This window comes from Peromyscus californicus, unplaced genomic scaffold (assembly GCF_007827085.1).
Source record: "Peromyscus californicus insignis strain IS unplaced genomic scaffold, ASM782708v3 Scaffold_19__1_contigs__length_69161282, whole genome shotgun sequence".
In the NCBI taxonomy this organism is placed as follows: Eukaryota; Metazoa; Chordata; class Mammalia; order Rodentia; family Cricetidae; genus Peromyscus; species Peromyscus californicus.
In genome coordinates this window covers 27,276,581-27,304,137 of record NW_026294491.1, presented here as the reverse complement: position 1 = coordinate 27,304,137, position 27,557 = coordinate 27,276,581, and the positions used below count along the sequence as shown (strand labels likewise).

The 27,557-nt window shown below is 41.4% G+C and overlaps 1 protein-coding gene across 3 annotated transcripts in view; it reads left to right on the top strand.

Moving 5' to 3' along the window:
* The first annotated feature begins 3,060 nt into the window (after positions 1 to 3,060).
* The window catches only part of P4ha1 (prolyl 4-hydroxylase subunit alpha 1), a 59,643-nt gene continuing 35,146 nt past the window's right edge, over positions 3,061 to 27,557 (top strand). For 2 of the 3 annotated variants that reach the window (XM_052744936.1, XM_052744935.1), the window contains exons 1-5: positions 3,061 to 3,313; positions 18,642 to 18,859; positions 21,137 to 21,239; positions 22,477 to 22,573; positions 25,084 to 25,235. In XM_052744936.1, the coding sequence (XP_052600896.1) occupies positions 18,806 to 18,859; positions 21,137 to 21,239; positions 22,477 to 22,573; positions 25,084 to 25,235 (406 nt within the window). In that variant the 5' untranslated portion in view covers positions 3,061 to 3,313; positions 18,642 to 18,805. The remainder of the gene's footprint in view (positions 3,314 to 18,641; positions 18,860 to 21,136; positions 21,240 to 22,476; positions 22,574 to 25,083; positions 25,236 to 27,557) is intronic. The other variant, XM_052744937.1, reaches the window with a different exon arrangement.

The following is a 27,557-nucleotide window of genomic DNA, read 5'->3' as shown; positions in this document are numbered from 1 at the left end:
AAATTCTAGCAAGAGAGAACTTCCTTTTAAACTAAGCACTGGTAAACATTAAATCTTTAAATTAAAATAGTATCAATCAAGCCAGGATTGGTGGCAGTTCCTATAATCCTAGCCCTAACATCTTAAGTGGCCCGCACAGAATGAGGACTTAGATTTTTGCCCTGTTCGTTATAGGGCAGAGCCTCCCACAGAAAGGAATGGAGAAGCTGTTGGGCCCTCTTTTAGAAACTGATCTGAAAAAATTAAAAGGGAACTTGCCAATTTAAGGGCTGAGGCAGGAGGATTATCGAAATTTCGAGGCTAGTTACATAGTAACTTCCCAGTGTTGTAGCCTATAGTGTGAGACGCTGCTTCAAAAAAAATCCAAACAAAAATAAATAAAATCACACACACACACATACACACACACACACACACACACCACACACACACACACGGAGAAATTGCCATGGATTAGCCTCATGCTCTCTTAATTTCAATTCTGCTTTCCTCCATTATTTTCCCATTCTTCTGTTTTCTTTTTTCAGTGCAGGGTCTGAACCAATAGTATCACACGTGCTACCAAGCACTCTACTACCAACGGAGGTCCACATTCCAAGTCACACACTTTTGACTCTGGAACAAAGCACAAATCCACACGATAAGAGGTCTGGTCCTGCACCTTTCTTTCATAATCCTGGGAGGGCCAGCACAATGGGTGGGAAGAGTATTCTTGGAAGCTTGGGGACAGCTGGCAATATCCTAACCACATATAAAAGAGACTCGAGGTTACAAAAATAAATCTTACTAAATGCAAACCAAATGTAACCCTAGTTCAATTTTAGCAAAACATTTAGATGACTGCCAGCTACTCCAACACCTATAGTCAAGAGGAAGTATGGCAGAGGGGGAGTCACTGAGGATGAATGAGAACAGTAATAAGACCTTACTCTTTACAAAAGTTTATCAAAGCATATGGTCACGGAGACATATTGTTAAGATCCCTTCTAGGGTCTTAGAAGGGGCACTGCTCCTGTAAATCCTAAAAGTGAAGTTTCACCAACTGTCTTCAGGATCTGGAGACATTCTTTGGTCCTTGACTCATAAAACATATTAAGGATGAAAGGAGCTTTTATATGGGTCATATCTGTCAGCATGTACTATAGTGGGAGTTAAAAAACATGTAAAATACTTTTATTAATGCATTTTAAAACAATTATATTACAAGTTAAAAGAATAACTCGCCCCCTCCCCCCTGACAGGTTTCTCTGTGTAGCTTTGGAGCCTGCCCTGGAATTTGCTCTGTAGACCAGATCTCTCGAACTCAGAGATCCACCCTGGCTCTGCCTCCCCGAGTGCTGGGGATTAAAGGCGTGAGCCACCACCCGCCCGGTGAAGAATAACATTTTTAATAAAAACATTTAAAAAGTATTAGTGAGATGTGTGTGGTATTTTTGTTTATATTTCTGTCAATTCTCTTGTTTGTGGCTTGGTTGGGATATGCTCTACCCTCAACTGTTACAGGGGTGCAGTCGTCTCTGGAAATTCAGCTGTGTTGTCATTATAGTGAAAGAGGAGGGAGAATCTTCCTACAAAAATAATTTTGGCTTTATTGACCCCTGACTAGGTTTGCAGAACCACACATTTACAAGTCAATTCTTTTGGGTGCCTGAAGCTCTTTATCTATTTAATCAACCCCACCTCCCCAGATAAGTGCCAATCGGTTCCCTACTTTAGCAAACAAGGAAAACTTTACAGACAGCTTTTAATGAATAACAAGTCTTAGGGAAGTTATCCTTTCACTGGCAAGGGGTAAATTATCTCCAGCATTGTCCTTAATTCTAGTTAGTAAGGCTTTAAAACCATGACTAAGCTCAAACACAACTTAGGTGCTTCATATAGTGTGCTCAGTAGTGTTTTGTTTTGTTTTTTTTTTTTTTTTTTGGTTTTTCGAGACAGGGTTTCTCTGTGTAGCTTTGCGCCTTTCCTGGAACTCACTTGGTAGCCCAGGCTGGCCTCGAACTCACAGAGATCCGCCTGGCTCTGCCTCCCGAGTGCTGGGATTAAAGGCGTGCGCCACCACCGCCCGGCGTGTTTTTTTTTTTAAAGATTTACTTTTATTAATTTTAACTCTGTGTGTGTGTGTGTGTGTTGTGTGTGTGTGTGTGTGTGTGTGTGTGTGTGTAAATACAGGTGCTCTGGAGGCCCAGAGAGGTGTTGGATCCCTGGAGCTAGAGTTGCTGGCCCTTGTGAGTGTTCCAACATGGGTGCGGTTGTGCCCTATCTCCAAACGGTTCTTTTGTTGTTGACGCTTGTTTGTTTTTGTGTGGGTTTGTTTGGGTGTAGGTAACAAAATCTAAGGCCTTCTTCCATGGTAGGCAAATACTCAAAGGCTAACAGTCTGGCACACCCCTGGCTGCTCCTATTACCTAAGTTTCCAACTTCTCCCTGAATCCATGGGCTAAGTAAGTGCTTTTTTATTCATTATCGTATTTCATCCTCGCAGCCATCCTAGGAGACAGATAATAATACTGGACTCTTTTGCAGATGTGAAGCCTAAGTAAGATACAGGCAGGTTAAAGCCCAGTCTTACACAAAACTGGGTCAGGATTTAAACCCAGACGACGCTGGGGTTCAGTCTATTATTCACTGATAAGAGTATACAGGTGGGAGACAGCGCGAAATCCTCGTGTTTAAAGGTATAAATAGGCATTTATTAAACCAAAAGCCCGTAAGGGCCAAGAAAGCCCCGACAGCCATCCGGGACGCACGTCTTATTTCCCATCCCACGACTCCGCGTGATTTCCTCATTTTCCAGACATCTCTGTCTGTCCCGATGCCTTCGACGCTCTGAGACCGAACGCTGACCCCGAAACGCAGGCGCTCCGTGGAATGGGGAAACTTGTGGGCGGGGCGGGGGGGGGGGAAGGGAGGAGGAACCCCCGTGGTAACCACGGTAACGGTGGCGTGGCGGGAGTCGTGCGCAGGCGCACTGCGTCCTCGCGGGGGGCCTGCCTGGGCCTGGAACTCCCCGGGGCCGAGGGCGACTCCGGCTGGTGGGTGGGAGCCCGGCGGCGCGCGCCTGCGCACTGGGCCGGGCGCTGGTGTGACCGGGCGCACGTAGCGAGGGCTGCGACCGCCCCTTCCCCGGCGCGCCGGCGCGGCCCGGGGGTTATAAAAGGGCCGGACGGGCTCCCTCTGCCGCCCAGGGGCACCGCTAGCAGCCGGCGGAGGGGAGGTAACGGGGAGGCTAGCGGCCCGAGCGCAGGCGACAGGACCCGACAGGACCCGCCGCACCCGAGCTGTCGCCGCCCTCCACGGCCCCGCTGTCTAGGTGAGGCGCTCCCCCCGACCTTGGGGACCGGTGCCGGGTCCCCGCGGGCAGCCGGGGGTGAGGGTGGGGGTCCCCTCGCTCTCGGCGGCGGGGGGGCACTGTGCCGTGCCACCACCGCCCCCCCCGCCCCCCCCGGGTCTCTCGGAGGGGATGCGGCCCCCGCACCCCCCGAGGCCCAGCCGCCCCGCCGCCGCTCGCCCCGGCTTCCCCTCGCCGCCCCCGTCCTGCCCCCGTCCGGCTAGGAAGGCTGCAAGCCGCTTCTGCCCCGCCCCGGGACTGGGACCTTCTTGAATGTTCCATCCCGGGCAGCCAGCCTCCCCTGTTGACTTGGGTCGCGGCGGTACCTGGTCCTCCCTCCAAAGCTGGAGGAAGGAGGCGGCGAGGGCGGGCGGGCGGGCGGGGGTTTTCTGGGCTGCCACGGCCGCAGATGGTTAGCATGTGGCTGGGGAGAAGCTTGCGGCGGGCGCTTTGCAGCCGGGGCTGAGGCACTCCTCCTCCGCCTTTTTCTTTTTTTTCTTTTTTTCTTCTTCTCGCTTTTGCAAAGTGAAGCTGGGGAAGTGGGACCCGCTCACAAGTTAGGGCTGGACTTGTCTGTGGCGTGTCGCGGTGCTGCCTCAGCCGTTAGACGTAGCCCGGGGAGTTGAGCGGCGGGAGCTGAGAAGTGGCTGTCATTCAACACTGTCGGGGAAGCTGGCTTCCTCTGCATCCCCGTGAATCATTTAAGGACGCGTGAACCCATCTCTGAATTCTGTATCCCCCCCCCCCACTTCGTCCTCCTTTCCCACTCCCCTCGTTCTGCTCACTCCCCCCCACCCCTTTTCGTCCCTCCCGCCCTCCCTCCCCTCGTGGGGTCGAAAAGTCAGTCTATTGCATGCAGGCAGACCTTCCATGGTTGTGTGAGAATTTTAAATTTAAATTTTGTGATCGCCCCCCCCCCCCGATGGATGTTTAGTGTGTATGTATATGTGGGGGGGAAAGGATGGTACGAGAAACATGAGACCCTTTCAAGAGCGGGAACTTAATACGGACGCACTTTTTAGACGCTGACATCTTAAGCGGACCGCACAGAATGAGGACTCTTGGATTTTTTTTGCCCCCTTAGTTATAGGGCAGAGCCTCCCACAGAAAGGAGTGGAGAAGCTGCTGGGTCCCTCTTTTAGGAACCGAGCTGAAAAAAAAAAAATTAAAAGGAACTTGCCAGTTTCAACTTAACTGTTTCTCCGAGAGCCGTGGCTCTTGGACTTTTCCTTGGAATGCGCTCTGGAGGGATGGAATCGCCACTACGTGAGTGGGGGAGGGGGGAGACGTGGCAGCAGCGTTCTTTCATCAACTTTTTGCCTTTTTTTTTTTTTTAAGGTTGAGGGGAAAAAAAGTATTTCCCTTCTCAGGTTTAGATGTAGCTTATGAATGGAGCTAGTCTTTTCCTAAAATAATCATATAAAAAAAAATCATGCCTGCGTAGCAGGAACACTGAAAATTAATTTTAAAAACACATAAAAGGGTTATTTTGGTTATTTCTAGGGGAGAAAGTAGATTTTTAAGCAGGAAGTAGTGAGGAAGCTGAAAGTGAACAAGCTTGAATTTTTTTTTGGTCTTGATTTGAAATATGAACAGCTGTGATTTCTTTTTTCCCCCTCAGCCTCTGATTTTTCTTTAACTTTGGACTTTAGCCCGAGTGTCATTTCAGATCCTTAAATATGATTTTGAAGTTTTGCCTTTTTCTTTCTGTAGGAAGCATAGATTTTTTTTTTTTTAACTACTTCTTTCAGAGGTTGTGACAGTTTGATTTTGGAATATTATGTCTAGTGTTTTTTCCTGAGGGCAAATGCCTTTTGAGTTTATAGACTAGGGAAAGGATTATTTCTCTTTTAGGTGGGTAAAGCTGTTTCCATTGTTCTACTGAAATGAGTTTCATTTTGAAATATTGAAAACAGGGACTGTGATATAAAAGGACTGAGCAATTTTGTCCCTTGCTAACTCTGCAAAGTAGGTGAAAAATAGGTACAACTTGTAATTATTATAAAAATAAACTGAAGAACAAGGCTTTAGGCCACCTGGGTATTCCATTGTTGCAGGTGAGTCTCAGCTTTGGAAGGGGGAGACTGCTATTTTTTCTGTTGCTGCAGAGTGAGTTACATATTTGACAAGTATGGAGTAGTTAATTTCAAACATTTGCATTGATGCCAGGGATATGTTAAGAATTGGGACAGCGATAAAGTTTGTGAACCTTAGTTTCTATGGAAGGAGTGCTTTGTTTTTAATAAACCACTAACCTGGGGGGGGTAATTATTGTTCTTAGATTAATCTTTGAGATCCAGAATGGTTTTCAACCTATTTTGAGGCCATGAAACCCCTTGAAAGTCAGCAGGAAGGTGGGGGGCCTAAATCAGAAAATACAAATACACACTTCTATGTAATTTTTATATATCATTTTATGCCCCCATCCATTAACTCCGTTATAAGAATCCCTAAAAAATAAGAGATGTGAAGCTACTATTTAAGAATATCTAGGCTTCTTGAGGCAGACTTCTTGATTGTTTTAGAAAGTTGAGATGAGCATATGTCAGCTTTATTCAAGTATATAGATGGCTCTAATAAACTTTTGCTGAAAGTGTTTTTAACGAAATAGGTTCTTAGAATTTGTTGAACTGCTGTATTGTGAGTCAATAAAATATATCATGTTATATTATGGTCCTTCCTCTCCCCCAATATTGTAACACTGAAGGTGAAATAAACATGAAGATAAGAAAAATAACTTGAATGGTCTTTTGACATTGAGTTTTATTGCCTTTCTTGTGGTAAAATATTGAATTTTACAATTAAACCATTTGTGGCATGTGTATAAATATATGCATAAAATGAGGACTTAGATATGTGAAATCAGGGGTTGGGGATTTAGCTCAGTGGTAGAGCCCTTAGAGCGCTTGCTAGGCCCAGGGTTTGTTCTTCAGCTGGGGGGCGGGGAAGATATGTGAAATCAGTTAAAACTTGTGTTTATATTTGGTGAAATGTTTTTATATAAATTGAAGCTATCCTCTCGTTAGTTTTCCTTTAGCCAAATAGATATTATGCCTGATTAAACCTAGAAAATTATAAAAGATTCTCATTTAGGGTACTATAGAAATTTTGAAGCAAATTCCTCTTCCTGTCTTCTTTTGGATGCCCAGGATGATTGTTAGTATATTTGGCTGGATGTTGGCTAAAAATACAGTGCTAAGATTCATGCATCTTACATAACTATCATCAGAATAAATTCTGCCTTAGATTTCTTCTGCTTCCTGTTTTTAGAAATGTGTCCATGTTTTGATGGTTTACAGTTTTCTCAGTAATATTAAATCAAATTAATATACCATGCTTCTGATATTTTACATTTGAGCTGTTTATTATAAATAATGTAAAGGGAAAACTAATTCAGTAGTTGTTTCATTTATTTGGATGGTTGCAGATAACTTTTAACTGTTTTTCTTTTCATCTCTGTAATTAATTAAATATTTTGAGAAAGGTTCTCACTATTGTAGCCCTGGTTGAACGTAGAACTTCCCTCAGACTCAGAAAGATCTGCCTGTGTCTGCCTCCCAAATGCTGGGATTAAAGGCATATGCCACTGTGCTCAGCCTTGTCTTAGTCATTTTTCTGTTGTTCTAACAAAATGCTCAAGACTGGATAATACGTAAAGAAAAGAATTTTGTTCATGAATCTGGAAGTCTTAGAAACACAGCTCTGGCTGGGCGGTGGTGGTGCACTCCTTTAGTCCCAGCACTCGGGAGGCAGAGCCAGGTGGATCTCTGTGAGTTCGAGGCCAGCCTGGGCTACAGAGCAAGATCCAGGAAAGGCGCAAAGCTACACAGAGAAACCCTGTCTCGAAAAACCAAAAAAAAGAAGGAAAAGAAAAGAATCATGGCTCTGACTTGTGGTCAGCTCTAGTGATGGCCTCACAGCAGATGGCCTCACAATGCTGAGAGTATTTGAAAGTAATCATGGGGTAAGGAGGAAAGCCACATAGATCCAGGGGTGTGGTTCACTTTCCCTAACAATCTGCTCTTGAGGGAACTGACTGACATACCCTGAAACAGCGTTATCCCTTCTAAGAGTGGCAGCCCAGTAACTTAACCACTTCATTGGTCCTTTCTGAAAATGCTGTCCCCAGTGACTTCACCTCCTCCTGTTAGTCCCCACCTCTTACAAGCTCTACCACTGGGGCTGGGCAGGTGGCTCAGTGGTTACCAGCACCTGCTACTCTTGCGGAGGACCTGGGTTTGATTTCGGGGCTCACAATCGACAGTAACTTCAGTTCTAGAGGATCTTATGCACTCTTCTGACCTTTGAGGATACCAGGCATGCACGTGGTGCACATACATGCATGTGGCCAGAATACTCATACACACACACACACACACACACACACACACACACACACACACACACATATACATACACACACACACACACACACACACACACACACACACACACATATATATATATATATATATATAAACATTTTTAAATCTTAGTAACAAAACAAAAGCTTCAGAAGTTCTACCCTTCGGGTGATGAGATGGCTCAGTGGGTAAAGACACTTGTTACCAAGCCTGGAAACCTGAGTTCAGTCCTCAGGGCCCACATATTAGGAGAGAGACCTGACTCCTGGGAGTTGACCTCTGCACCTCCTTCATCTTGCATGTCCTTCATCTTTCCTCCCACTCCCTGTCTACAGCCATACTCGGAGACTAAGCTTCCAACACGGGAACCTTTGAGGTGTAAAACTAGATCCAAACCATGGATGCCAACCATTGTACTCATCCTCAAATAATTTAGAAAGTGCTCCGGAAAAAGGTTTTATTTATTTTTGAGACAAAGTCTCATCACTATGTAGCCCTGGCTATCCTGGAAATCATTATGTAGTTTTATATACACACACATAACTTATCTATACTCCTAGGCTCTCCTTCCTCTATGTTGGGAATCGAACACAGAGTTTTGTGCATGCTAAGCAAGTGCTTTTTCCACTGAGTCACATTCCCTGTGCCATAGATCTTCGTTTTTAAGTAAATTCTGTGAGGTGCTTTTATGGTCAGCTCCATTTTACCAATAAAAGACTCAAAAAGGTCTCACCATTTGGTTAAGAATAGTAAGTGGTGAAGCTGGGACTTGGATGTGATTGGTTGCAGGTTGTCCATTCTCTTGATTCATGTTTCATGTTAGTGAAACATACCAAGCTTTCTAATCATGAATTGTTCTCTGGGTTATTTTACACTCCCTCAAAAGACAAAGTTGCCCCAAATACGGTAGTAGTAGTTAGCAATTGTTGACACCAGCTGCCCGGAGCTTTACATTAAGCTCTCTTTAGTCCTCCGGTTCTTCTATTTCACAAAGAAAATTCATCTCTGTGTGAATGTAGCCCACATGCTGTAGACCTCTGTTGAAATGTAATGAGCAAGAGCTATAGAGTTGACTGTGGTTTGTTTTTCTCCTTTTTCTTTGCTTGACACAGAATCTCTTGATGTGTAGCCTAGACTGACCACAAATTGAGGCGCTTCCTGCTGAAGCCTCTTGAGTGCCGGGATTACAGGTGTCTCACACTGTACCCAGTTCTCTGGATTTTTTTTTTTTTCAGTCTTTGAAAAGTGTTTTGTTTTTTAAGGGAGTTGGTTTATTTATTTTATATGTATTGGTATTTTGTCTGCTTGTCTGTATGTGTACCAGTGTGCCCACAGTGATCACAAGAGGCATCAGCTTACCTGGAACTGGAAGTACAGATGGATATTTATTATTGGATAAATTATTGGATAACCAAATAATTGTTTCAGCTAAGGCAAATACATATATTGAGATGCACTAGTGTTGGGTCTTAGAGACACTGTTTTGAAGGTGTCTTTGATTCTGAATAGGTAAGCATTTGTTATGTGTGTGTGTATACACACACACATATATATACATATATATTGATTACTGTGCTGAAAGAATTATAATTTATAGTTTGAAATGGAATGGAAAAGAGTTACATGTATTTATATGTGTATTTGAGAAACATCTAGTAAATATTAACTCATTTTAAATAGGCTGAAGGCTTCTCTTTTACTCTAATTTTATATTAATTGGACTTTCATATCCAGTTCTCTAAAAACAAGAACCCTATAGTGTTTGTGAACCCTCCTCGCTGAATTTAGGGCTCCAAACATGACTTGCCATGTTGACTTTTGTTTTTGCTCCTTTGTTCAAACAAGTCCCCTCACACTTTTTTTGAGGGGGTGGGGGTTGAGACAGAGTTTCAGTGTATAGCCCTGGAATTGTGTGACTGTCCTGGATCTCACTCTGTAGACCAAGTTGGCCTTGAACTCACATATATTCCCCTGCCTCTGCCTCCTGAGTATTGAGATGAAAGGTATGTGCCACCACTGCCTGGCACCTCATGTTTTTTTTTTTTTTTTTTTTTTTTTTTGGTTTTTCGAGACAGGGTTTCTCTGTGTAGCTTTGCGCCTTTCCTGGATCTCGCGCTGTAGACCAGGCTGGCCTCGAACTCACAGAGATCCGCCTGGCTCTGCCTCCCGAGTGCTGGGATTAAAGGCGTGCGCCACCACCGCCCGGCTATGTTTTTTAACTTAAAAGAAAATTTTGATATTGTAATATAATTACAACATTTTTCTTTCCTCCCTCCAAATCCTCCCATAAAATCCTCATTTTTCAAATTTATAGCCTCTTTTCATCAATTGTCATTTCATACACACACATATATATAATATGACTATATATGTGTATACATACATACATACATGTAAAACCTCAGTCTGTATAGTGTTGCTTGTGTGTACGTTTGCAGGGCTGACCACGTGGTATTGGAGAACCAGTTGATGTGCTCTTCCCTAGGGAAGACTTATTTCCCTGCTCCCAGCATTCCGTAGTTGCCTATAGCTCTTTATGTAGGGCCTCCCCACACCCTGTCCACTCGTGTTGTCCTTGCTCAGCTCATGTTTGGGTAGGTCAGGTTGAGAGTTTGTGGGTGTAGCTTTTGACATTACTAGGAGATAAGATACTCTCACAGCAAATTCCCTGATCCTCTGGCTCTTACGATCTTTCTGACCCCTCCTGGGCGATGTTCCCTGAGCCTGAGATGTAGGGGTGATTTTTAGATGTATGGACTGTGACTGGGCTCCACAGCTCTGTGTTTTGATTGGTTATGGTTTTCTGTAGTGGTCTTCTTTGTTGCTTAGAGAACTTTCCTTGATGAGGGTGAACACTACACTTATCTGTTGGTATAAGGACAGATGTTATTAGAGATGCTGCTGGCTTAGTAATGAAGTGGTTATAGATTGTCCTTCAATATCTGTGACATGAATTGCTCCACCTATTTTTTTTAACCTACATAAGATTTCACTCATATTCAGGGCTGCAAGATGGTGCTCAGCAGGATAAGGTACTTGCTACCAAGTCCAGTGGCCTAAGTTGGATTCTCTGATCCACATGGCGGAACAGGAACTGATTCCAGGCTGTCCTTTGACCTTCACATATGCCATGGCATGTGCCCCCATTAATAAAAAGTATAAGAAATATAAAGATTTTACTTATATTAAAAAATTGTGTGAAGTTGTCAAGTTTGCATGATTTCAAAATATGTCCGTCTTCTCTTTTCACCACAAATGTATTTTGAAAATAAATTACTTATACTTGAATGATGAAAAACACTACTGACCTTACATATGAATACAGTGAACAGTTGTTATAGGTACCAAGCAGAGTGATAGTGATGAAAATGAGAAAGGAGATTGCTAGTAAGCTGAAGAAATGGACATATTTTAAACAATTCTGCTGAGGAATAACAGACACTCAGTAAAGTGCACATGTTTAGTGTGCAATTTGGTAAGTTTGGCAAAGACACTTAAAAAATGTCAATATAGTCAATACAAGGAACGTCCGTCACCCTTAAAATTTTCCTCATGGCTCTTTGAGGTCTCCGTTTCCTGCTCTTAGAGACCTTTTGTCTATGTGACTTAAGATTCGTTTGTGGGTATTATATAAAATAATTTTGTGTGGAGGTGTGAGTCTGACTTCTTAAAGTTAACATTGACTTTTGGCATTTATCCATGTTGCTGCATGTACATTCTTTTTTTTATTGATGAATAGTATTTTGATGGACATTTGGGCCATTTTCTGTGTTGTGTTGTGAGCTTTTATGTAAACATCTTTGTAGAGGCGCATACTTCTCCCTGGGTTAATATCTAGGAGCAGAATAACTAGAGCATAAATGATAAGGAAATAGTCTCCTCCCCATTGTTGGCTTGTCTCTATTTTTTTTAGCAGTATGCTTTAAGAGGTAAGAATTACCACTATTCTGAGACAAACATATCTATGTAAAAGATCTGAAAGATAATTTTAAAAGGCTCTAGAGGACTTGTGCATGTAATTCCAGCACATGGGAGAGAGAGGCAGGAAGATGCGGAGTTTCAAGGTCATTGTCTGCTACATGGTGAGCTTGAGGTCAGCCTGGGCTACATGTGATCCTGTTTCAAAAAGCAAAGTCCTCCAAATGAGTGCATTGAGCAAGTTCACAGGATAGAAAGTCAATATACAGCGGTCAGTTGTCCTTCTCCTTAACGGGTACTTAACAACTGGCAATTAACTGAACAATTACCATCTTAATGACCCCAGAAACATGCAGCTTCACAGAACTGTACAAGGTGAGTATGCTGAAATGACAAAACTGGCTATACCATCTTCATGGATGGGAAGACTGACTGTTACGATGCTCACTCTTCTCAAGCCAGCCTGTATCCCAGCAGTATACCTACAGAGACTGAGGAGCTGATTCTAAAGATGGAGAAAAGTGAAATCCCTTGGAAAGAGCCAAGTTACTATAAAGCTACCGTACTCCAGACAGTCTGATATTAGAAAAAGATATAGTCAGTGAACAAAACAGAGTTCACACACAAACATGGCCAATTAAATAAAAACAAAAATAAACAAACAAACAAACAAACCCCCTCTGAGACAAAGTCATAGACCAGACTGCCTTGAATTCAAAATTCTCCTGTCTCATCTGCTTGAATATTACACATTCAGCTCAGTTCCTTTTTTGGGAAGCTAAAAAGCAAATCAATACAGAGAAGTCTGGAACAGTTGCTTAATTATATGCAAAAAAGGGAGGAGAGTCCTTGTAAGGTTTTCTGTTTGTTTTATTTTGTTGAAACAGGGTCTTATTGTATAGTTCAGGCCGGCAACTTTGGACTCTGTAGTTCAGGTGAACCTCAAACTCAAGAGTCTACTGGTTCAGTCGTCTGAGTGAAGGGATTATTGGCTCTTTTCTTATTTTCTGGTGTTTTTGTTTGTTTGTTGTTTTGAGACAAGGTCTCAGTAGCTCTGGCTGGCCCAGAACTCACTATGTAGACTAGGTTGGCCCCAAACTCTCAGTTGATCCTCTTGCCCCTACCTCCTGGTGCTGGGATTTCAGGTGTGTGCCACCACACCTGGCATCTTTGTTTTATCTGTAAGAGAAATTTTAGAAAATGTTACTGTTTGTATATATCAGGATCCTTAAGCAGCGTCAAGCATTGCAGGAATAAATTAATGTTGCATGCATAAGTTAATGTTTCTTTTCCTCCTTCCTTTCCACAGCCTCCTTTCACTCTTTGCTCCCTCTTAAAATACAATCTGCATCTGATTTGTAGTGAACTTTGAGTCGAAGTGGCCTCTTCTCTACTTCTCCAAGTCTTTGTTTTTCTTCCCATGTTCCTCAGGACACCTTGGTAACAAATCCAGCTGTAGTTCTTGCCCCACCGTTGGCCATTCTTAAGTGTCTTCTGTGTGCCTGACACCATCCTAAGTGCCTTAATTTACATCACTTGGGTTTATTGTTGTTGTTTTTATAAGCCTAAGGCTTTCTTATTATTATTTTATTTCATGTGTCAGTGTTCTGCCTGATTGTTTATCTGTACACTGTATGTGTAGTATCTGAAAAGGCCAGAAGAGGGTGTCAAATCCCCTGGGACTGGAGTTACAGGCAAGTGGTCATAGGGATGCTGGGAATCAGACCCTGGTCCTCTGAAAGAGCAGCCAGTGCTGTTAACTGCTGGATTCTCTCCAGCCCTGAAATACTGCTTTTTTAGTTACTTGGTGGTGGTCACTTTTAGCCTCATGTTTTAAGTTGCTTATTCTCCTTCCAATTAAAAGGCCACCAAATAAAGTAGACATTATTGATAAATCTTATTAATTTAGAATGTTTGTAATATATCACTTACAGTGCCATTTTTAGGCTCTCTATCCTGGGAAAAGAGCTCTAACTTTTTTCTACATTAGGAAAGGTATGTTTTGTTTTGTTTTGTTTTTTTTTGGTTTTGTTTTGTTTTGTTTTGTTTTGTTTTGTTTTTTTCGAGACAGGGTTTCTCTGTGTAGCTTTGCGCCTTTCCTGGAACTCACTTGGTAGCCCAGACTGGCCTCGAACTCACAGAGATCCGCCTGGCTCTGCCTCCCGAGTGCTGGGATTAAAGGCGTGCGCCACCACCGCCCGGCTAGGAAAGGTATGTTTTGAGACAGGATACACACACACACACACACACACACACACACACACCCTTAGGCTGGTTTAGAACTCATAATCTTACTGCTTTAGTCTCTTGAATTGTAGGTGTGTGGTACCACACCTGACAGGAACTGCCTATGTGTTTCTAAGGTGCTTGAAACAATTAAAATCTATTGTTTAGTTTAAAATAGGCAGTCTAAGCCAGATGTGGTGGCACATGCCTTTAATCCCAGCACTCAGGCAGACGCAGGTGGATCTCTGAGTTCAAGGTCATCCTGGTCTATAGAGTGAGTTCCAGGACAACCAGGACTTCATAGGAAGACCCTCTCTCTAAAATAAAATAAAATAAAATAAAATAAAATAGTCTAAAAGTCAAGAACAAGACCATTTTAATAGTGATTCCTAAATTTTTATTAAAAATCTGACCATAGCATTAAATTAATTGTCCATCAGAAGCATGATGGAAATTTATAGAATAAAGTTAAGACAAATTACAGTTTGATGAGGGATTGCAAGGAAGATTAGAAATTTAACCAGTTCTTTTAGTAATTGCTTAGTTGTTTTGGAAAACATGTCCTACTTGAGTGGGAAAGCATGCCAAGTCCAGTTACACAGCACGTTGTAATGGCCTTCATTAGGAACCAGAGTTTGTGTTGATTGGGAAAACTATCACAAGATTAAAGGTGAACACAGAAGCCAGGAGAACAAGCAGTTAGTATGAACTCTGCTAGAGCTTTCTAAAAGGTTTGACGCAAGTATGGGAGGCAGGGAGAGACTTAAAAGAGCCTTGTGGAAAAACTTTAATGTCAGGCAAAGTTTAGATTAGAATATCAAGCATTCTTTCATCTCCGTTAAGATTTGGGTGATGTGTCTGGGAAGGAGGAATTTTCTTAAAACGTTGCAACTTTTTTAGAAGAAAAATATGAGGCTGAAAGGATAATAAAGTATCTGCCAGATGTCCTGTTCTAGTAATCCATTAAATAACTTGTACTTGAAACTCAATGACTGCTGATAACACTGTAAATGTTTACAGTGTAGTAGAACTATTCCAAAACCTGTTCCTAGCTTTGATTGACCTGATGAGTGTGTGGGGCTGGACTTTTCCTGAAAGAAGCATGACAGAAAAGTTATGTGTTCGGTAGATAGCAGGGTATGTTTATCCAGGCCTGCCTGAGAATGTGTCTTCAGTAAGGTTGCTTCTCTTCTGTCCCCCTCCCATAGTTCTAAAAATGCAACATTCACACTAAACATATACATGTATGTTACAGGGTTGTATAATAAAAATTCATGAATCTGCTGTCTAAGCAGGAATCAAATCCTTTTCTTTTTTGATACATGGTTTTGCTCTGTAGCTTAGGCTGGCCGAGAACTCATTATGGTAGCCCAGGCTGGCCTCAGATTCCCAGTCTTCCGCGTTAGCCTCATCAGTGCTGCAGTTAGAGCTCTGCAGGGCCGCACTGGGCTCTGAAATTATTCCTATTCCACGATTCCAGGTTTATCCTGGCATCCTGTCCGTTTTCTCCTCCTTCCATCCCTTAAGTCTTCTCCTCTGCAGGTCTTCTCGGAGTCCTCATACTTAGTTTTTCCTCTGAAGAGATTCCATTCAATACTCCAGGGGCAGGAGTAGAGGAATCTCTGGGAATTCAAGGCGGGCACGGACTACATAGTGAGACCCTGTCTCAGAAAAACCAAATAAAGAAATACCATAAAATGAGAGAGATTGTATTTACTTTGGCTTATTTAAATTCTGTTCCCTGCGTGAAGACTTAGAGCAGAAGGCGATTATATCTCACTATTTCTTAATGCTGTAGTAGCCCTTGGGAAGCCTGACTCTTAAGTATTCTGTAGTGATTTGCTTTTGCAGACCTGAAGGGTAGAAATAAATGGAAGTAGGACATAGTAATTAAGAAAATCATTATGCTTTAAAAAAAACCCTGTGATTAATAAAGCTATGTCTGCCTATTAACATGCCTCTTAGGTTGTTCAGTGAATATGAGTAAATGAGACATGGTACTGAAACAGATTAGAGTGAGTCTGTTTTTCTGAAAGATGAATTGAAGTGTAAAACCATTTTAAAGAACGAGTCCTGTTGTTGTGATTTCAGTGTTTTTCTGTATCCAGTGGCTCTCCAAGTATTGTCGGCAGACCAGACGCAGACCAGCAACGTCTGCAGCACCTGGATATGTGTACAAATTACCTGCCTATCTCAGATCTTTGGATGGTTCTGATTTGGCGGTTTGAGAACCATAGCTGTATGGAAACAATTAGCTTGTCTTGCTGGTTGTTTGAAGTGATGCTGTATAGGCCTGAACTTTATATTGCAAATGATAAAATCCAATTTAAAGTAGCCTGGAAAAAAAAGACTTATATAAGAGGCTTCCTTCGGTGTATTGGGAAGTTATTGGGATATCTCACTGGTTCAGTGCTCCAGTTGTAAAGAATGAGAGGCCTTGTGGTTAGAAGTACTTGATGCTATATTACTTTGTCTTTATTGGTTGGATACATCCTTGAGAACTAGGAAAAATAGTCATAGGTCCGACCCCAGTTCACATGTGAGTTAAGCAATTCCATGAAGACCTGCTTTCTCCCAGTCACAAGCCCATTCCTTAACCATTATGTTCGTGAGGAAGAGGGTCAGTGATTGGCTTGCTCTGGGTTGTGTGTCTATTTCTAGGAAGAAGGAGAATGAGCAGGCATGCCACCATGACAGCGTAGTTCACTACTTCATAGTTGGTTTGCCCTCAGATAGACCTCCAGATAAGACACCTGGAAAATGGGTAGGTGACAAGGTAGCTCGGTGTGTAAAGCACTTGCCACACAGCGCTGAGGACCTGAGTTTGGACCCCAGGATCCTTGTAAAGGTTGAAGGAGAGAACAAAATGCACAAAGTTGTCTGACCTCCATATGTGTGCACTCCGACACATACATCATCTATGCATACATAGGAAAATATGCAGAGGTATATAAAAAGTCACCTAATGCTCTTCTACATTCTCATGAATTCCTTCTGCATATTTTCTTACATAGTCCCAACTATATTACATGTTAATTTTTCCCCCTTCTGTTTTGCTGGAGACACTTTCACTATTTATATAGCACAGGCTGGGTTTGAACTTCTGCCTCAGCCTCCCCAAATGCTAGGATCACAGATGTACAAATTTGAACATTTTTTTGTTAGCATAGTTTCTCCTTTTGAATTTCTAATTTCTTTATCCATTTACCTATTGGTATCTTTTTGTGAGGACTCCTCAGTAGAATTATAAAAGACAGTTTCATCTAAATTTTTCTTTTATTGCACTTTATTTACTTTGTGTGCCTGGATGTTCGTGTGTGCCATGGTGCTCCAGCGGAGGTCGGAAGATAACTTGGTGTCACTTTTCTTCTCCACCATGTGTGTCCTGAGGAGTGAACTCAGGTCCTCAGGCTGGTAGCAGCCTTTACCCACTGGGCCACTTCAGTGGTCCCTACAGACCTATTATTCATTTTTATACCATCTGGATTTTGATAGATTGTTTTCTCTTTCCTTTCTCCCTCTCACCTCCCCCACCCGTGTGTGTGTGTGTGTGTGTGTGTGTGTGTGTGTGTGTGTGTGTGTGTGCAAGCTTGTGCAAGCTCTTGCGCACACACACATGCACATGCTTATAGTGCAGGTGCCTATGGAGGCCAGAGGAGTCAGATTCTCTGGAGCTGGAGTTACAGGTGGTTATGAGGTACCTGATGTGGGTGCTGGGAACCAAGTTCAGATTCTCTGTAAGGGCATTACATACTCTAGCCACTTATTTTTGAGACAGGATCTCACTGTGTAGACAAGGATGGCCTTGAACTGACCGAGCTCCACCTGCCCCTGCCTCCTTGAGTTCTGGGATTTAAAGGTGTACTTTTTATTTTTTAATTAACTTACTGGGGGTGGAGCTTGTATCATGATTTGTGTGTGGAGACTAGAGGACAACTAACAGGAGCTCGATCTCTCCTTGAGCCATATGAGATCTGGGGACTGAACTCAGGCCACCCACCGGGTTCGTTGGCAAGTGCCTTACCAGCTGAGCCGTCTTACTGGCACCCATTTTCTTATTTTAAGCTTATCAATTCCCAGCTTTCCAAGACTTTATAACTTGTTTTGTTACACTGTTTGATCTTTGCAAACTTTATTTTGAAGAAGCAGACATTTATTCTTTATTCCTAGTGCTCTGGGGTTTTGTAGAGGCTCTGTAGTTATTAAAGGTATAGATTTTCAGGGCTGGAGGGGTGGTGCAGGACTTCAGAGCACTGTCTCTTCTTCCAGGGGCTCTGGGGTTTAGTCCCAGCTGAAAATTCTAGTCTCGGGTGGTCTGATGCCCTCTTCTGGCCTCTGAGAGCACCATGCATGCATGCGGTGCACATATATGCTCCAGAGAGAAACACTCAGACATTTAAATAAATCTAAACCAATAGTTTTTAAAAAGGGAAATGTTTAAAAAAATACGGTTACTGAAGAAAATGCCATCTTAAAGCTGCTTTTTTGTTATTTCTGTAAGCTAATGGTTCTTGATTTATTATGAGGTTTAAAGAAAATGGCAAGTAACGAAGAATCTTTAATAACTATATTTTAGTAATGAAAAATCTTATCTGACAGATCTCAAATTTATCATAAGAGTTAAAAATTTACACAATACTGGTGATTAGCCTTCTGTTAATATAATCAAAACGTGTAATTTTTTTTTCTGGAAATAGCATTTACTCATTAAGAAAATTATGGCAGAAATCTGATTAAACACTGAGAAAATTCTAGACTCTTCAGATAGCCCAGTGTTTTGAAAAAGTCTTGTGCTTTGGCAGGAGCCCAAGAGAGGAAGTGCCTGCATCTGCTACATTCTAGAAGCTTTCCCTAGATCACTCTCTGTAAAGCAGCCAAGAAAGCTGGATCTCACTACTGTGTGCTTCTGGAAGGATCTGGAAACTTGTAGCAAACTTGAGGGAGGAGATATAGGAGTTCTTCCAGAATGCCATTTTATTGCGGTGATCTATTTTTACTGAGATTCTACATAAGGGTGAAGGTAAAGGTACTTTTCAGCTTTTATGAAATGCGTCTGAAAAGTCTGTTGGTTTAGACAGATTCACATGGGAAAGATCAGTGAGATGCCTACAAGAACAGGTTGGCAAGTCAGTCTAACCGATGGGAACCTGCTTCTGAAGCAAGCCCCACTGTAGTGAGGAGGGCCGTAACGCAGTGGGAGGAGGAAGAGTGCTAATGTAGTGGGTGAAGCAAGGCGGAGCCTGTCCGTGGTTGCTTAAGACCCTCCTTGTCATGAGTAGTCCTCACTAGGAAAGACTGTTCCAGGGACTGGGGGAAAAGACCGGAGGCAGGGGTGAGAGGCTCTGTGGTTAAACGACTGTGAGGACCAGAGTTCAGACCCCCAGAATGCAGGTTTTATGCCAAGTGGGTGTGGCAGTCTTCTGTGAGTCCAGCCTTAGATGGCAAAACCCTGATCCCTAGAACAAGCTGGCTCCAGGGACTAGCCATGAGTGAGCTCTGGGTTTGGTTGAAAGAACCTGCCTCAATGAATAATTAAAAGGGTGATTAGGAGATTCCAGACATCCGCCTCAGGCTATGCGTGCATGCACATGTGCATCACACACAGAAGAATGGAAAAAGAAAAAAATTAGAAAGAAAGGCTTTGCTACAAGGTTGAAATTAGGGGGGAAATCACAGCTGTGTACTAGGCTTGGATTTTTTTTTTAAAGATTTATTTATTTATCATGTATACAGTGTTGTTTGCGTGTATCCCTGCAAGCCCAGAAGAGGGAGCCAGATCTTATTACAGGTGGTTGTGAGCCACCATATGGGTGCTGGGAATTGAACTCAGGACCTCTGAACCATCTCTCCAGCCCTTGGATTTTTTTTTTTAACATAGAACACAATAATAAGAGAAGTTAGTCCTTCCTAAAAGTTATTACTTCCTTCCTCCAAAGCTAGTCCTCAAAAACTGTGTCTTTAAGAGAAATTACTAGTTTAAATATACAGGGCTGTTAATTCTTTTGGCATTCTCCACAACTTGAAATAATAGCATTGTGGTTGGGGGTGTAGCTCAGTTGATACAGTACTTAACATACTCTGGGTTTATCATGCTCTGGGTTCCATCTCCAGTACCACATAAACAGGGCATGGTGGTACATACCTGTAATCCCAGTTATTAGGATCAGAAGTTCCAGGTCATCCTTGGCTACGTAGTAAGTTCAAGGCCATCCTGTCTGGCCTTGTCTCTAACAAACAAAGAAATAGCATAGCTTAATTCATGTTTAATTAATATACCATACAATCCTCTCTCTTTCATCATTCATGAGTCAGTCCTTTCACAGAGTTATGAAATATTCAGTCACCTCGGTTTTAGAACATTTTTATCACCGCCAAATCCGCAACTTTGGGTTTTAAATTTTAGAACCATACTTGGGAGCCTGGCAGTGGTGTCACACCCCTTTAATCCCAGCACTCGGGAGGCAGAGGCAGACTCATCTCTAGGAGTTCAAGGACATCTTGGTCTACATAGTGAGTTCCAGACAGCCAGGGCTACAGAGAGAAACCCTATTCCAAAAAATCAAAAGAAAAAAGAAAAGAACTAGAGAGCTTTGAATATTTTTTTCTTTTAAACCATTTTTAACATCTTTAAAATATATTGGTGATGTTTAAAGTATATTTTTGTGGGAAATTTGTGTTTTAGATCTAGCTCAAAGGGAAAACTATTTTTCATACTAAATAAAAAGCCACAGCTGGGACTGGAGAGATAGCTCAGCTGTTAAGAATACTTTCTGCTCGCCGGGCGGTGGTGGCGCACGCCTTTAATCCCAGCACTCGGGAGGCAGAGCCAGGTGGATCTCTGTGAGTTCGAGGCCAGCCTGGTCTCCAAAGCGAGTACCAGGAAAGGCGCAAAGCTACACAGAGAAACCCTGTCTCGAAAAACCAAAAAAAAAAAAAAAAAAAAAGAATACTTTCTGCTCTTCCAGAGGACCTGAGTTCAGTTCCCAGCACCCATATCTGGTAGCTTACAACTGCCTGTAACTTCAGCTCTAGGGCATCTGATGCCTCTGGCCTGCAAGGACACGTGTACTTGTGTGCATAGCTACACAGTGTGTACACATACAACTAAGAAAAATACATCTTGAAAAGAAACTACAGCTGTTAGTTGTTCTTCTAATGGTAACAGGAAAACAAAGGGGTTGAAGTTTCTCTCTAGTATGGAACATCTAACTTAAAATTGTAAATTAACTGTTATTAAATTGGTTTATAAAAATTAACATCAGTTCTAGCCTGGAGACTAATGGCTGTGTTCTTGTAGGTGTGTGACCCTGTGAAGTCTTCCAAGATGATCTGGTGTGTTTTAATGATAGGGATTCTACTTCCTCAGTCTTCAGCCCATCCAGGCTTTTTTACTTCAATTGGTAAGTCTTTACCATTTATGACTTAACTGTGTTCTACATTTTAAAATGTAAATGCTTTTGTATTTTTAAATTAGTGAAAAATAAATGTACTATATTCCTGAAGACTAACCTTGGTTTACCCCTTGCCTATCTAAACGGGCAGTTTAAAAACAATCAGTTATGTCTGTCTGCTTTTCTTCTTTTTTAAAGATAGTTTATTGAGTACACTATAAGAGTGTAGTGCTTGGGCAGTAACTATAGTACTGCCTGCATTGGTTTCCTTTAAATTAATTTTTCCTGATTACAGAAGTGACAGGTTTTTTGCTTAGAAACTTAGGTAAATTTAGACAAGCATACCAAAGAGTTATTGATAGTTGGGTGTGGTGGTGCATGACTTTAATACCAGGACTGGAGGCAGAGGCAGGCAGGTGGATCTCTGTGAGTTCAAATGAATCTCTGTGAGTTCAAAGCCAGCCTGGTCTACACAGATTGAGTTACAGGACAGTCAGAGCTACACAGAGAAACTGTCTTAAACAAACTAAGTATGTAGATTAAAGCAGAGTTTGTGTGTGGGGGGCTCTAAAGAGCAAATGTATAGACTGTAAGATCTCCCGCCCTTCCTTGTTCTCAGAATAGGCCTTGCCTAAAGTTTGAGCTATGTCTCTCTGTAATTTCCTCTCTGTACACTTGATATATAAAATGAAGTGTTAAAAGAGATGTTTCCCTTCATTCTAGTGACCATTTTGACCCTTTTAAAATTGCAGAACTAAAACAGAAGTATAAATATTTCTAACACTTAGTTTCCATATACAAAATGATGAGCTCTCTTATTCTTCAAAAAATAAAAATTTATTTTTGCAACTGTTTCAAGTGTGTGTAGTTTTTTTTTTTTTTTTTTTTTTAATGAAAAGTTTGATCCCAACTAATCTTGAACACAAAAGATGAGATATAAGAGCAGAGGCAGTAAAGAAGAAACAGTAATTCTTGGAAAGCAGTGTTATTTGTTAAGTTTGTAAATGAAAATACCATTTCCCAACATAATCTAAGTTTGCAAAATTTATTAGTTACAAAAACTGGAACTGGAACTCATGATTAGAATTTTATTTGGATTAATTTTGGTTTATATGGTGAATTAAAAAAAGGAGAGAAAATGACCCTTTATAACATCTTTATAATCTCTGTTCCACTCCAGTTAAATCCTCCTGTAGCTAAAGGTTTATAGTAATGAATATTTAATAACCTTTCTCTTCCCATGTAGGTCAGATGACTGATTTGATCCATACTGAGAAAGACCTGGTGACATCACTAAAAGATTATATCAAAGCAGAAGAGGACAAGTTAGAGCAAATCAAAAAGTAAGTGTGTTTTCCTTACTAGAACTCCAACTCTACCTGAATGTTTTCTTTTGCACTGAAGCATCAAGTGGAAATGAAAGCCAGTTAGAACGTCTGAAGCAGTGGGCACAGGAGAATGGGTTAATCCTGGGTCAGGTTCATGTGTGTCAGCTTGTGTGGTAGGTGTATGCACATGTTTATGTTTGCAGGTGCAAGTGCACGTGTGTGTAGAGGCCAAAGGTTGACATTAGATACCTTCCTCTGTGGCTGGCTGCTTATTTTTTCAGACAGGGTCTCTTTTTTTTTTTTTTTTTTTAAGTTTTTCGAGACAGGGTTTCTCTGTGTAGCTTTGCGCCTTTCCTGGAACCCACTTGGTAGCCCAGGCTGGCCTCGAACTCACAGAGATCCGCCTGAGTGCTGGGATTAAAGACGTGCGCCACCACCGCCTGGCATGACAGGGTCTCTTAACTGAACCAGGCAAGACTAGTTGGCCAGTAACTTTCCGGGATCTTCCTGTTTCCGCTACCCCAGCACTGGAATTACAGGCACACACCACTGTTGGTGTGGGTGTTGGGAATCTGAACTCAAGTGCCCATCCTTATGTGACAAGCACTTTATACCACCTGAGCCATCTCCCTAGTCCCCAGTTAGCCTTTTCATTGCTGTGACAAAGTAACTTGACAAAAACTCCTTGGAGAAAGTATGGACTTTGTCTCACAGTTCAGATGATCTAGTTCCATTCCAATAAAACAAGCAGCAGAGGTAGAGAATGGAGGGATAGCAGACTTCCTCCTTCCCTAACTTATGAAGGTGCTGCCAGCATTCAGGGTAGGTCTTCCCTACCTATTTAATCGTCTCTGAAAACACCTCACAGACACACCCAAAGCTTTCCTTTAAGAGGAACTTCTCCATCTAATGATGTTGACCGTCAAGATTAACCATCACAGTGTAGAAGAATATGGACGAATGAGGATGTAGAAGTCAGGCTAATATCTTCCATAATCTCCCAAATAAGCCACCTGCTGAACACTTTTCCAGTTCTACTCATGAGATTCTATTGTAGAGCTTACAGTGATAAGCATGATTAGTGTTATCTAATATAAAAAACCATGTGGTTTTTCTTGAGTGTTAGTTTTATTGACTTAGATTTATAGTTAATCCTGAGAATTTGTGCTTTGTTTAATGAGTGTCTCAGTATTGATGTTCTTGTTTTATGTGTGTGTTTTGAAAGTGTCTCACCGTAGCACTGGCTGACCTGAAACTCACTGAGATTGACCTGCTTCTGCCTGATGAGTGCTGGGATTAAAGGTGTGCACCTGGCTGATGATGTTTCTGCTTTCAAACTCATTTTCTACATAGAGTTTAAAGATTTGCTGTAAATTAGTCAAACATGGCTGCACACACATGTAATTCCAGCGCTTGGGAGGTAGAGGCAGGAGGATCATAATGAAAGCCAGTCTAGACTGCATAATACAGTAAGACCTCTCAAAAAGAAAAACAAAGCAAATAATAATAATAATAATAATAATAATAATAATAATAATAAAATAATTAGCATGAATTAGGCTGGACTCAATGTCATGTACCAGTACTCACTGCTACTCCAGGGGAGGAAGCAGAGAGAGCTCTTGAGTCCAGAGATTCAGGGCTAGCCTGAGTGGCAACATATTTTTTAAAAAAGAAAAAAACATTGTATAAGGGGCTAGAAAGATGGCTCAGCAGTTAAGGGCACTGGCTGCTCTCTCAGAGGATTCAGGTTCAATTTCCAGCACCCACAAGGTGACTGACAATTGTCTGTAACTCCAGTTCCAGATCTGATACCCTCTTCTGGCCTCCTCAGGCACCAAGCCTGCACATGGTAAACATACCTTCATGCAGGCAGATCACTCATACACAATATAAAAATAAGAAAAAAAATACAAATTTGTTTTTAAGAATCTTAAGTTGTTTTAAATGCATACTTAACAGAATTTAGGCAGGGCCAGTTCATTTTTATTATAATAGTAATTAAAGTTTTCTAGGACTTATGGGGAAATGAAAGTTTTGAGTGATTAAATTTTAGCTTTGACTGAGATAAGATTCCATTTGGGAGAAATAATCTAAAACAAAAGTTATATGGTTGTATTTTTTATTCTATAAGTTAGATTTTTATCTGTAAGATCTTGTGTTTTAGAGAGTCTTTATAATTTTATTTTAAAGGAAGTTGTAATCAATGGCTTTAAATGAAAAGCTTATAATTAGTCCCTTTTCCCAAGTTCTTTACTTTATGTGATTTTCCTTGGTACACTCTTTTTGAGGGGATGGAGAGGGACTTGCTGTGTAGACCAGGCTAGCCTTGAATTCACTTGCCTCTGCCTCCTGAGTGCTGGGATTAAAAGCACGTGCCACATTTGGGTGGCTGGGGAAGTGGGGAGGTGTGGGGGGAGGGGAAATCTGAATATATTGTGTGGAAAAAAATCTTTTCAGAAACAAAAAAAGCATGTGCCACAATGCCTGGCTTAGTATACTGCTTTGATGTCTTATGTCTGTAGATGGGCGGAGAAGTTAGACCGACTAACCAACACAGCAACAAAAGATCCAGAAGGGTTTGTTGGGCATCCTGTAAATGCATTCAAGTTAATGAAACGTCTGAACACTGAGTGGAGTGAGTTGGAGAATCTGGTCCTCAAGGATATGTCAGATGGTAAGTTTAAAGAGACTTGAGAACCAAACACTAATTCAGTTGTTAGTACAGCAGATGTTTATGTTGTTAATTGAATTATTGCAAGTATGTTTGGTTTGACTAGAGATTCTGGAGCATTTGATTAAAAAAAATGGTAACTTTTAATACTTGCAACAACGTGGGTGGTTTTACCTTTTGATCTACAGAAATGATTAGATTATTTGGAATATAACTTCATTTCTAAGGGTGAAAACAATTGGGAATTGTCTTCACAAAGAGGAATGTTAACTGTTCTACCCAGTATTTTGTGTTTAGGGTTATTTTACTTAATGTAGGCAATAAATTAAACAAACAATCAAACAAAAAAAACGAAGCTACAGACATTAATACTCACAAGTCTTTGTACATGAAATAATAAAATTGTAGTTGGAATGTTGTTGTTCTAGATAACAAAGAAAACCAAGCCTGGAATTTAAGGAGGTAAAGGCATTTTGTAGTGTACAGTAGTAGAAGCTCAACTATTTGTTGACTGCATGACTGATTTAAAGAAGAAAGAAAAAAGAGCAAGCTGAACTGTGGAGATAAAAATACTCTCTAGAATGCTTACCAGTGTTAGCAGTAAAGTAAACCTCTTTATCATGATAGTTACAGTTAGCCACAGGTCCAAAGTGTGGAAAACTTCAAAAGGGAATAGTAAGTAAGTTGAAAGTTTTGTGGCTTTTGTCTGTGAGATGAACTCCTGCTGCCCTCCTGGGATGTGAGGCCCCTTTCCTTATCCTCTGTTCTCAGGGCATTGTTGTGGTCTCACATTTCATAGTGTTACGTAACCCTCGGAGCACACATAATCCACAAGTGCAAGCATAATGATGCTGCAATTTGGATGTGTTAGAAGCAATACAGTGTTCCTGTAAGTGAAAGCTCTTGACTTAGAAATGAAGGAAAAAACATAGAAGTCCCTAAGATCCTTGGTAAGAGTAAGTCTCATTCATTAAATTGTGAAGAAGGAAAAATAAGTTCTTTATGGTTTTGCTGTTGCACCTCAGATTACAAAAGCTGTGCTCATGCTGCATGGTGAGCACCTCAGTTAGCTAGAGAAGGTACTGAACTTGTACATGTATGTAGAAGAAAGACAGTCTGTAAGGCTTTGGTACTAGCCCTGCTTTCTTTCAACTACCAAAAGTTTTGCAGTGGGTCTCCTGTGGGTAAGGATGGAACACCGCTACCTATAGGACCGTGGAAAGTAATGACAGATGCTTGTGGAGACTTCTTTACCATGAGCAGGGTTTCCCGTTATATTAACACCTGAGACCATTTATAAGGAAATACACCTTTTGTATACACACACCCCATTCTACAGTAATGACCTATAGTTCTTTTATAATGTCAACCTTGAGACTTTGGCATTTTTGTGTGTGGTAGTCATCCCATAATTATACACACACACACACACACACACACACACACACACACACACACACACACACACACAGTCAAAAACCATATATTTGGGGGAGTGGTGAGGGAGAGAGAGAGAGCGAGCGAGAACGAGAACCTGTGTAAAATGCACAAAGCCCCAGGTTCCATCCTCAGGACTCTTTCCCCAAAAGACACAAACACTATAGGATTTATATAAACTACATTAAAATCAAACTAACAAGTGAATTACTTGATAACTATATAGCCCCTAAGGGGAATGAATTATAAACACTCCTTTAAATTAAAAGACAAAATCAAAATGTGATTTAAAATTTTAATAACACAAATGTCACCACTGTAAATAGTTATGTATATTATATATAAAACAATTATAGCAATAATAGAATATTATATAATATATAATGTATTATATGTAATATACAATTTACATATATATAAAGTCACATACATTTTCCTCTTTTTCTCTGGGAGAACTTAAGCAGCATATTAGGTTTGTTTTGATGCATAAGAAAACATAAGAGCCAGATGTGGTGGCGCACGCCTTTAATCCCAGCACTCAAGAGGCAGAGGCAGGTGGATCTCTGAGGTCTAGGCCAGTCTGGGCTAATGAGACTCTGTCTTGAAAAAAACAAAAAGAAAAAAATCATATTCTTCTGTAAAACTTGCTTATGAAATTTCATGTGAAAAAGTTGGTTTTAAAATAGAAAATATTGAGGCTGGGCGGCAATGGCGCACGCCTTTAATCCCAGCATTCAGGAGGCAGAGCCCGGCGGATCTCTGTGAGTTCGAGACCAGCCTGGTCTACAGAGTGAGTTCCAGGACAGGCACCAAAACTAAACAGAGAAACCCTGTCTCGAAAAACCAAAATAAAATAAAATAAAATAAAAGAAAGTATTGATATAAATG